Genomic DNA, 10,848 nt, shown 5'->3' on the forward strand with positions numbered 1-10,848 from the left:
CGATACTTCGATTTAGTGTGACCACATCCTAAAAAAAAGAAAATATCACAGAGACCCTGTGCCAGCTGATACAATAAAAAAACAAATAATTGCAAGTTGGTTGTTATTTAGCAGGTTTGGCGAAATTTAAAAATGCTGCTTTTTCAATAAGCTGCGTTATCTGCTTATAATAAAATGTTGCCATTTCGATGTATACGAATATGCTGTTTTCTTTGTGGTATTTATTAATATACATTAATCCATTAGTTTGCGGCTTAAACGTTAACAACACACTGTTCCATCGCCCGTCCTTTTTAAAAACCCGCACGCACTTTAGCCAACAATCAAGGTGCCCTCATCGGGGAATACGTGAGTGGGCACTTCCAGGTTAAGTGGCGCCGGGCCCTTGCGAATACGTCCAGAGGCGTCGTAGTGGGAGCCATGGCAAGGGCAATAGTAGCCACCAAAGTCACCGGAATTCGCAATGGGCACGCAACCCAAATGTGTGCACACACCAATGACCACCAACCATTGGGGCTTGATGACACGTTGCTACAGGTTTAAATGAGGAATGAGTCGGTCTTAAAATGCTGTAGACATTTGGGGTAAATTCAAAATACGTACGTCGTCTGTTTCTGGATCGCGTAGAGCTGATGTGGGCACATTCCTTTCCGTTTCAATCTCAGCCGGAGTGCGGTGGCGGATAAACAGCGGCTTGCCGCGCCACTTGAATGTGACAGACTTGCCCTCGGCAATATCGGCCAATTTAATTTCGATCTTAGCCATGGCCAGCACATCGGCCGAAGCACTCATGGATCCCACAAAGGTGTTGACCAGACCCTTGGCGGCATAGGCGGCGCCCACGGCACCAGCACCGACTAGCATATAAGAGAACGCTTTGCGTTCCTCTGCGGTCTCGTTGCGGCGACGCGCATCCTTGACAGAGTCGCGACGGTATGGCGAGAAGTCAGGCACCTGCAGATCGGTGTGAGCCTGGCGCGCAGCTGCGGGAAAGGGGATCATTAGATTTTCACAGTGTTTCTGAACATTGAAGGCAAAGATTTGTTGTGTGCGGTTAGCGCGCTCTGTGCTTCACACGTTGATTCGCAAATCATTTGTTTTCACTTGGTTTTGGAGGTGGAGGTTATGTTGAAATTACGTAAGGAAAGTGGCCGTCGCCTCCTTGCTGGCCAGGAAAAACATTTCCTTCCAATTGCACTACGGGCTGGCAGCCCCACACACATATATTTTTGCTCTCCACTCGGACATTATGTAATTTTGCATCCCCTGTTGCTGTTGTTGTTGCTTACCCACTGCGTTGACAGCAGCTCCGGTGGCCTTAAGGCCACTCGCACGCACATAAGCACGGGTCACGGCGTTCATCATTTTGTCAAAATGTTTATTTTACAATTATTTGTTTAAATCGAAAATCTCTGGGCGAGACTTCTTCGTTAGCGTTGCTGTCCGTCCGCTGCTTTGCTGTGGAACCGAGCAAATTTTTTTTTTAGAATCAAGTGTCAAAACGTAATGTCAGAGAGCAGTGTGTGCACACTATTTATTGAATTAAAATTGTGGCTCAGACAAAAGCTGGCAGCCTTGAAGTGAGTGATTGGTTTTTCGGTTACAAATTTCAAACTGAAATTTTGCCAAATGTTGAATAATAGGAAAAACACATAACGTGTTTTGAATCTTTTGAAAATTTGGCATATACAGTACATCATACACACAAAACGTCCTTAATATTTTTAATATAATATTTGTGTTCATAAATAGTTTAATTAAAATTAACATAAAATTAAATTTTTAATTATTTAATTCATTGGAAAATAATATCAGAATTGTGTTTACAAACATTCTGAGTTACAAAAGCGCGATCAAAATTTATCTGATGAATAGAATTACGAATAAATAATTTCTCGTTGTCTTAGGTTTTCTGCAGACACAAAAATATTTTTAAATGATTAATAGAAATATATATAAGTAGCATTTATTTCTCAAATGAAACTGAACAATATAATCGAAGGCGCATGGCGAGGTAACACAAAATTGTTCAACCACCAACCATTTTCATATACTTGTACACATTCAACAAGAGTTGAAAACAAAATTTTTTAAGTAAAGCTTTGCTATATGTCAGATTTGTGCCCCATTGGTGGGGAGCACCTTGATGATAATGACTATGTAGTATATTATAATCCGTATTACTGTGTAGAATAATCTGTGTTTTGTAATCTTTGATTTAATATTTATTTCTGAGTACCTAAAATATATTGTTCAAAGAGTTGAAAGCATTCTACAATTAAGTGTTCTCCAGCGTTTATGTTGCCATTGTTACCCCGCTAACGGGGCTGCCCATTTGGCTGATTGGCATTCCTCGCCTTTTCTTTCACCTTTGGCAATTGCATTTTTAGCTCTCAACCCACCCGTTGTCCGTCCAACGTCCGTTCTGCTTGGCGAAGCTGTTTTTCCACCCTCGCGATTTAATGAGAACTTTGCTGTGATGAATTAGCAAATGCAAGGGTTACGTGGAAATGGAAAACCGGTTGCTAACCTCCACCACCACCACAACCACTACGAGATCGCAGTCGCCCAGTTTTCCGACTGCATTTTCCATCTTCATGCGCAAAGTGGTGAGCTATATGATGCCATTGATGAAGCAGCCTGCGCTTTGAAGTTCTTTGTAAATGGCTTAGGTTTGGAAGTGGAATTTGGAAGCTGGGGTAGAGAGGTAGAGGAGGAAATGGCTTAATTAATAATTGTGTTAAAAGAAAGCATAAACAGAAATATTCCTACGTATGACCAATTGTATGTTGAGAATATTTTTCCAAATTGATTGCTGGCTGCCGACACTGCGGTGCTTACCAGATGCAGAGATATCGATGTAGCTTCGGAAGCCTTACAGCAGTATGTAAGTAGTTTCGAGAAGTGGGCTCAGAATTGGAACATTGGTATCAACGCCAGCAAGTGTGCGAATGTCACATTTACAACAAGGCCGTCGTCATGCGGAGATATCACAATGTTGGGGTCCACGCTCAGTCATACAAATTCGCACAAATATCTTGGTGTCATTCTGGACAGAAGACTCAACTTCAGCAAGCATACAACAATGGTCAAGCGATCGGTCATGGCAAAAGCCGGAAAGATGGCATGGCTGCTTGCACCCTGCAACAAGCTGTCTCTGCACAGTAAGGTGACAGTATACAAGTCCATATTAAGTCCAATATGGAAGTATGCGCTACCAATTTATGGCATTGCCGCTGCATCGAACCTAAATAAAATAAGAGTTGCGCAAGCTAAAATACTCAGAAAAATATGCAACGCTCCCTGGTATATGCGCACTAGGGACATCGAAAGAGACTTATGTGTCCCCAAGGTTGGCGATGTCATTCAAATGCACGCAAGCAATTACGAGAAGCGACTCGGCAGTCACCCCAACGCACTAGCGAGGCGGCTCCTGTCCAAACCTAAGAAGAGAAGATTGAAGAAGTGCCATCCAAAGGATCTCCCCACAAGATCCCTTGTATAAAATATATAATATATATCATAAAATATAATTTCATTTCTAATGTAAAACATTGTAAATATTGTATATATGTACATAGATATAAGTGCGTCCTATAGATGCTTACTATAGACAACTTTTGTATTCCCTAACTTTCAACTAGCTTAAGCTGCCATATTGGTAGTAGAAAACTAGTTTAATAAATTGTATATATGTAAAAGAAGAAAAAAAAAAAAAAAAAAAAAAAAAAAAAAAAGATTGCTGGCTGCCCCACGCTGATCTCATCGGCGCCCACAAACAATAAACGCATAAAATATCAATAAAAACAGGCAAAATATTGCATAAAAAAGAGAAGCAGCAACAAAAATATATAAATGTGTAAAAATAAAGCGTGCGCGCACAAAAATTTATGGAAATTAGTTATGCGCATAAAAGTAGGCAACAAATTGTTGTAACTTGTGTTCTAGTATGTGGGTGTGAGTGTGGGTGTGAGTGTGTGTTGTTGCTACTCGTCGCAAACTTTAAAACTGAGATGCCGAAGTGCCACCACCCCCTCCCCCCTCTGGCACATATAGAAATATGGTGCAAAAATAAGGCAGTAAAAAGGCGAGCGAAAGGAAAAAACAGCAACAACAACAACAACAGCAACAATTGCTGGCAAAGTAATTCCTTTGGCGCCAGGCTTGTGATTATCGAAAGTAGTTCTTTTTGATGTCGAAAGTTTGTGCACGCTTGGGCCAAAGTCAGGGCAAAGTGAAAGTGAAAGCGAAAGTAAGGAAAGCGGCGCCCGCTTCTATGTCAAGCGGAAATCTGCGCACATAACGGCGCCTCTATGTACTTGCCACATACACACACACACTTACACACTCATACATATACGAGTATACCCATGCATACACGCATGCACACATAAAAGTGCGTGAATTTTTGGCAAAAACACAAAGCAACAACAAAAACAACCGCACTTTCAACGGCAAAGTTGAAACTATGACGCGTAGGCGATGAGAATTCTGCCAGAATCGGGCACCGAAATCGGGCCCAGACCCCCCAAAACCCCCCAAAACAGAAGCAGCAGCAGCTGAAGCAGCCGCAGCAGCGACGTTGCCTGCGTTACACTTTTCAGCAACTTTTACACGGTCCTGGCGCCAACTACAACAAAACCAGCAACAACGGCAAAACAGTTTTTGCCTATTTTTCAACCCCAAGCCTAAGGGGGCTGCTGCCCCACGCCCCATGCCCCATGCCCTAACCATTGCCACTGACACTGCCTTCATAGTCGATGCTCCACTTTCGTGTGCGTGTGCAGTAGAGATGGGTGCGTGACACGTATTTGTTAGCATTTCCATGGCATCCCTCAAAGGCAAGGGAGAACGAAATATACTTCACCGATCCCGATCGATTTTTCTGACTACTCGCACTAGAGTTCTATTGTCTGAATAGTATGTATATGAATCAATCCTAAGTGTTAAATAGAGTGCAAAAGAGAAGTCTGGGAGAAGGCTTTCTGGCAAACATGTTTAGCTATAACAAGTTTATGCAATCTCTTACTGTCGCAAAAAAATGGGTAAAAATATACGCCTGAATTCACAGATTTTGCCTGATCTTATTGAACAAATTCTTCCGTTCTTATACATTTTTCGACCCATGATGTTATCCTATCTAGGCATCACTATCTTTTGAGTGCATTGCTTGTTACTACCTACTTGTATTAATAGCTCTGGATTTCAGTGTGTATTTTATGTATATATGTACAAATTGTCTAAAATCGGTCTACTTGTATTATTAAGATATTTAAAAATAGCTTATGACAGTAGAGTAGAGTCCTTATGTCTATAAAATTGTAATCGAAAACCAACTATTGACAATGTTCGGACTTGGTGTTTTAGGGAAAATACTTGGATAACTATTTCTTGAGTTTCTAAGCAGTTTTCGCCAGCTTATATATTTTAACCTTATAGTATATAGTTAACAATTCTTAATTATTTTTTTAATTGAGAATTTTTTATTAGCAAGTTTTTTGTTAGAATTAATTGACAAACAAATACGGTTTTTGAAAAACGAAAGTAAAAACTTATTTCTTGAAATGTGGTAAAATGTTTTAATTTGTTTGACATGTTAAGAATCGAGGAATACTCGGCTGAGTTTCTCGTTTAGTATTAACTTTTAATAATTAGGAATATACTTGTATTTATTATGACATTTTGGATATGCAAACTGTGTCCACGATAAAAATAAAATGACGGAACTATCCTTAATCTGTTAAGCCGACTCTGAAATGTCGCGAAGGGACAATATTATAGGCGAGCTACAGGAAAATCTACTTAATCAGTATCAGGCAATAACAGACCTCTTAAACGGATGAAAACAGGCACTAAGATATAGGGATCAGATACAGATAGGGGATTTTCCAATTAGGAATCGAAAGGAAAAAAGCAACGTTAAGAAGTAGCAAAAAATTAAATGGCTTACATAATAAAGTTTCGCTGAAAAACCAATTTCTTATCCGAACTTCAGGGCTAACGATCTGATATATGGGGAAGAGCCGAGCAGCCAGGTGTAGTAACGGTTTATTTTTTTCTTTTTCTTAACACAAAATTAAATATATATCTACTTATATATCTATATATATTATAAATCCAGAACAAGTGGGCCAATTCTCATTATTTTTGATTTGTTGTATCTTCCCAAATAGGAGAATAACTATAGAAAATATTGCTTTCAACTGACGTCTTTCGGTGCAACTAAAATTTGCGATAAATTGAATTATCAATTTTTACGAACCGAAAGGCATATGCTGGCTACAGGGAAAAGTAAAATGAGACGAAACTCTCTACTTACGGGTGTATGATTGGCCAGATATATCGAAATGTGAACTCAAAATCAATAAATTATTAAAATCATATTTGCCGGAAGGATGGCAAGAGGAAGGGGGGATGGGCACAATTGGTTTAATGATCACGCGCCCATCTCTAGTGTGCAGCATTGCTGCTGCGGCTCCTGCTGCCGCCGCTTATCGCAACATCAGCCAAGCATAAAGCCGACTCTGGCGCTCCCTCGGCGCCCGCCAACAGCAAAACTTGAAAGTGGAAAATTGTGCGTCGCAGCAAAGTTAGAGCGAGCGTAAAGTAAGTGACGGCCTGCCTAACTGCCTAACTGCCTGACTGACTGACTGACAGACTGACAGACTGACTGACAGACAGTAGGCGGTGTAGGCGATGGGAGGCACCCCTGCCTCGACGCTAAGCCGCACTAAACAGAGGCATTGCCGGCACTTCCACTTCCAACCTTGCGCTTAAGCCTTGTCGCATGCAAAAGCCATTTACTCGCTTACTCCCTTTCTAGGGCTTCCTGCCATGCGGCGAAATGAAAATTAAATGAAAAAGGATTTCTGTGCGTTTCACAATTTTTCGTTGCAACATTGTCAGCTTCGTCAGCATCGTTGTGGCCCATTTTCCATGCAGCCTTTTTGCTTTGCTCAGCGCGTTTTGTTTTGTTTTTTTTTCTTGGCTTTTTCCTCCTTCTTTTAGCTTCAGGTTTCCGCTGCTTCGGAAAATGTAGCACAGCTGGCAATCATTGTAGCTGTACTTGCTGCTTTGGTTTTCATTTAAAGATGTTACTCCTGTGCCTGTGCCTGTTCCTGGTCTGGTGTGGTTCGTCGTTCGTCGTTCGTGTTGTGCCCTCCAGCCTGTCTCGATGTTTGCGAGTCTCTGCCACATGCTTAGCCGACGCTTTGTTGCCTGGCTAAGGGCTTTGTTGCCTTGTCCCTGAACGGGCACTTTGTCGCCCGGATTAAGCTGACCATGACAATGGTCGAGTGGTATGCTCGCACATTAAAGCCTCACACATAAACATTTTCGACTTTTTAATGAAACGGAAAAGCCACACAGAGAGGCAAAGTCAAGCCTTCTGGCATTGTTAAAGCTTTTCGCCTTTTTTGTGGTTGCTTCTCTAATCACAAATTCAATTTTTTGCTGTTATTATAATCAATAAATTGTATAAATTATATATATTAAAAATGTTTATAATATGCAGGCAGCTTGGCATAGAACTATGGGGAATCACACAATTCGAGTTTGTTCCAGAGCAGGTTCTCTGGACTCGATCCACGCCGCAAACTTTATCGCAGAAGCGCAGATATCGAAGTCAAGAGTTGTCCTAAATTTAATCATTTTTCAACCCATAAACCAGATCCTTAACTAAAGAAGAGCACGGAAAAAATATGTATATACATATATTATATATGTGTATTATAAAATAAAACAAAGTCGTGTTTGCTAAATCACTTACAGATGAGAAATGGTTTGACAACTTTTTATGATCTTTGATTTCTTGGATTTGGCCCAATCTCGTAATCGCACGCGAAGATCATCGCGTGCTTCATAAGAGAAGAGTTGCTTCAAGTGCTGGTTTGAATCGAATCGCTTTTCAATATAATTCCACAATTAATTACAGCTCGTATCCTTTTGTATTATGGATGTTGCAGGTTTCTTGGGACCCATAAATGACTTTATTTGGAGCAGAAATTTCGAAAAACTCTGATTCCATCCAACATTTAAGGTCATTTCTGTGCGAGAGACTACGTTTTCGACTTAACGGACCCAAGGCTGAATTCATTATATAATTGATTCATTGTAGCCGCTTGAAGACACAGAACATAAATACATCAACATTTTCTTCATAGGCAATATGGAGAAACAATTTGATTGACGTTCAGCGATCAATACTGGTATTGGAAGAGTAATTATTCAAGATCTGCAGCAAACTTTATGAACATCATGCATTGGTTCGACAAGATCAGAGATCAGAGACGCCCAATTCAACGACCCAATAATAGAGGACGTCGCCATTGGGATTGTGGGTGAGAAATCTGAAACGCGCAATATTGTGCTCACACGGCACAATTAGGCAATTAATCCTTTATTTATCCTATCGTCTTCTTTCTTTAAAGTTTAAATAAAAATGTAATTTTCGTTTGTCCCTGATGCAGAAACCCGATGGAGCTTAAGCCCAAAGGCATTTTATAATTGGGTTTAAAGATTGTTCAAGATTCCACATTAGAAACATTCCCATTCGCCTCTATTTAATCTACTCGATTGGATTACTCATCTGGATCGAATATATTTTTTTGATATCGCACCTTGATTGAGCTGTGTCGATTTAAAGGTTATTTTATATATTTTCGTTCTGAAATTGTAGGAACTTTTCAACACGTTGTGTTCTAAAAGGAATTGTTGGCAACTTGGAGATGGGGAAAATATGCTTAATAGAAGACCAATTTAAAAACCAATTATAACCAATATATTAAAATAGACCAAATTTAACAACAATTAAAATAACGCATAAATATAATAATTTGTTTAAAGTGTGTTGAGGAACAAGGGGCGTCCTGAAGATACAGTTATGAGTGGAAAAGCGGAAATGTTTAATGGTGCTGCGGGAAAATTAGTCAGTAATAATTGCAAAGTGTAAGTATGTACTGGACTCTTTGATGGATTGTGTTCAATAAGTGGATTTATTTAGTTATTCACCATTAGGAAGATCACTATTAATAGAAGGCGTACCTTAATTATCGATAACAGAATTATAAAATATTAATATTTACATGAACCTGGGGTAGCGGGATCAAAAAACTAGAGCAACAATTTTTAAAATTAAAGAAAATGTTGGCATAGATAAAACGCACCTTTCTTTTGTTATAATCATAACTTTCCCAATAAAAGGAAATGCGATTTCCAGGTATTTGGATACTTTGGGATTAGGATTTTGTATTCCCAGCGATTGCATTTAGAATGGAAATATTTGTACTTTTGTCACTATTTGATATCGGTTCCAGTATGCGTGTGAATTTCATTTTCTTTTAAATTTGACTCGGAAGCGAATAAATCTAAATATGTCGCTATTCTTACGACATTTTTCCGTTAGCCTTGCTACATTTCTTTCGCCAGGATAGTTACTCAAACAATTGTCATTAAAAATGTGCAACATTAAAAGGCTATTTTATTTTGTGGGAAGCAACTAAAGAAACTCTTCAAAGTTTGCCGAAATGGACTAAAAAAAAAAAATAAAAGGATATGCTTGAAGCGACGAAGCCTGCCCTAAATACGAACAAGCGGCTTAAAAACACACACACACGCGCGACTAGTCGACTTTGGGAAGGCGAGAACAGGCAAATAAGACACGCAGCAGGCAACAACAAAACAAAGCAAGGAGAGCAGGATGAAGGAAAAATAGAAAAAAACAGAATACCAGAACATGGAGGAAGCACAATAAAAAGCAGCAGGAAACTGCGCTTTCGGCTGCGTTTCGGATCGGAGCCTAACATTGCGGGCGGTTGAGGAGGTAGTAGGTGGTGGGCATCGGATGCGGACACGGACACGGACACGTTTACGCACAGCCGTGTCGGCGTCCGCACGAGCCGGTACGTTGGTGGCACTCGCATGACTCAGGCCAGGCATAAATCTAAAGCGAAATTACATTATTTTGTCATTTGCCCACAAGTTGGCCGCCCCCAAGTGGGTCGACGGGGCCATGAAAAATGCCGCTCGTGCTGCACTGTCCTGGCCGCAGGGCATAAAACACTGTCAAAAATAAACTTGGACTTGCCATGGCAAGAGGGGATGGGGAGGGGGAGGGGTCGGTCGGTGTTGAGCGGAGATTGGGTTGGGGTGGTTGGTGTGGTTGGTTGGGTCGACAAAAAATGCAAAAGCTCTGGGGTAAAAGTTTTTTTCATCGTGCAAAGTACATTATGTGCATTATGTGAGGGGCGGTTGGGAGGGAAGGGAGCGAGCGGGTTGGGAGGACTCTGCAAATACACAGGCATCTAAGGGCTGGGCTGGGGCTTGGCGCGTGTATGTGTGCGTGTGTGTGTGTGTGCGTGTGGGGGGCGGGGGCTGCGCAAGTGAAAGCGAAAGTGAAATGCAAGGCGCGTAACGCAACGCGCTGCTCACGCGTCGCGGTCGCTTTCGCTGTTGCGGTCGCTGCCGCTGCCGCTGTCGACGTTCCCGTTGCGGCTGCCGTTTAAAAATATCCTTCGTTGTGGTGCTTTGCCAAGGACATTGAAGCCATTAAAAATGTAGTGGAAAGCTCTCACGCCGCTTTCGTCGCATTTCTTGCAAGCAGCAGAGCGCCAACAACTTTCTTGAGACTGCACTCGCTCTGCTCTCACCAATACCAACACCAACACACTCACATCTACACACACACACTGTCTCTCTCTCTCTCTCTCTCTCTCTCTCTGTGACTCGGTTGCTGGCGCTGTTCTGTTGCATTGTTTATAACTATTTGGCTACTTGTTAACCGCAAGCGGCGAAATAAAAAACATTGCCTACTTTTGAGCGCAGGCGCCGTCGCTCCACTGCATGCGCGCA

The 10,848-nt window shown here is 41.2% G+C and overlaps 1 protein-coding gene across 1 annotated transcript; it reads right to left on the reverse strand.

Annotated features, from left to right (window-relative positions):
• Window positions 1-189: 189 nt before the first annotated feature.
• On the reverse strand, window positions 190-1,446 carry LOC115630398 (cytochrome b-c1 complex subunit Rieske, mitochondrial). The gene is made up of 3 exons (XM_030526923.1): window positions 1,290-1,446; window positions 604-983; window positions 190-531 (listed from the first exon to the last, which is right to left on the reverse strand). The coding sequence occupies exons 1-3, from the start codon at window positions 1,363-1,365 to the stop codon at window positions 313-315; spliced, it is 675 nt and encodes a 224-aa protein (XP_030382783.1). The 5' UTR covers window positions 1,366-1,446; the 3' UTR covers window positions 190-312.
• Window positions 1,447-10,848: the final 9,402 nt, after the last annotated feature.

Source organism: Scaptodrosophila lebanonensis, unplaced genomic scaffold (genome assembly GCF_003285725.1).
Source record: "Scaptodrosophila lebanonensis strain 11010-0011.00,11010-0021.00 unplaced genomic scaffold, SlebRS2 tig00001410-arrow-pilon, whole genome shotgun sequence".
Lineage (NCBI taxonomy): Eukaryota > Metazoa > Arthropoda > Insecta > Diptera > Drosophilidae > Scaptodrosophila > Scaptodrosophila lebanonensis.

Excerpts from the sequence above, each read along its gene's own strand:
- LOC115630398 (XM_030526923.1), bottom strand. The coding sequence starts at position 1,365 with ATGATGAACGCCGTGACCCGTGCTTATGTGCGTGCGAGTGGCCTTAAG. Across the intron at positions 984-1,289 it reads AGCTGCTGTCAACGCAGTGG|CTGCGCGCCAGGCTCACACC; the intron begins GTAAGCAACAAC and ends CCTTTCCCGCAG. Across the intron at positions 532-603 it reads GCGATCCAGAAACAGACGAC|CAACGTGTCATCAAGCCCCA; the intron begins GTACGTATTTTG and ends TTAAACCTGTAG.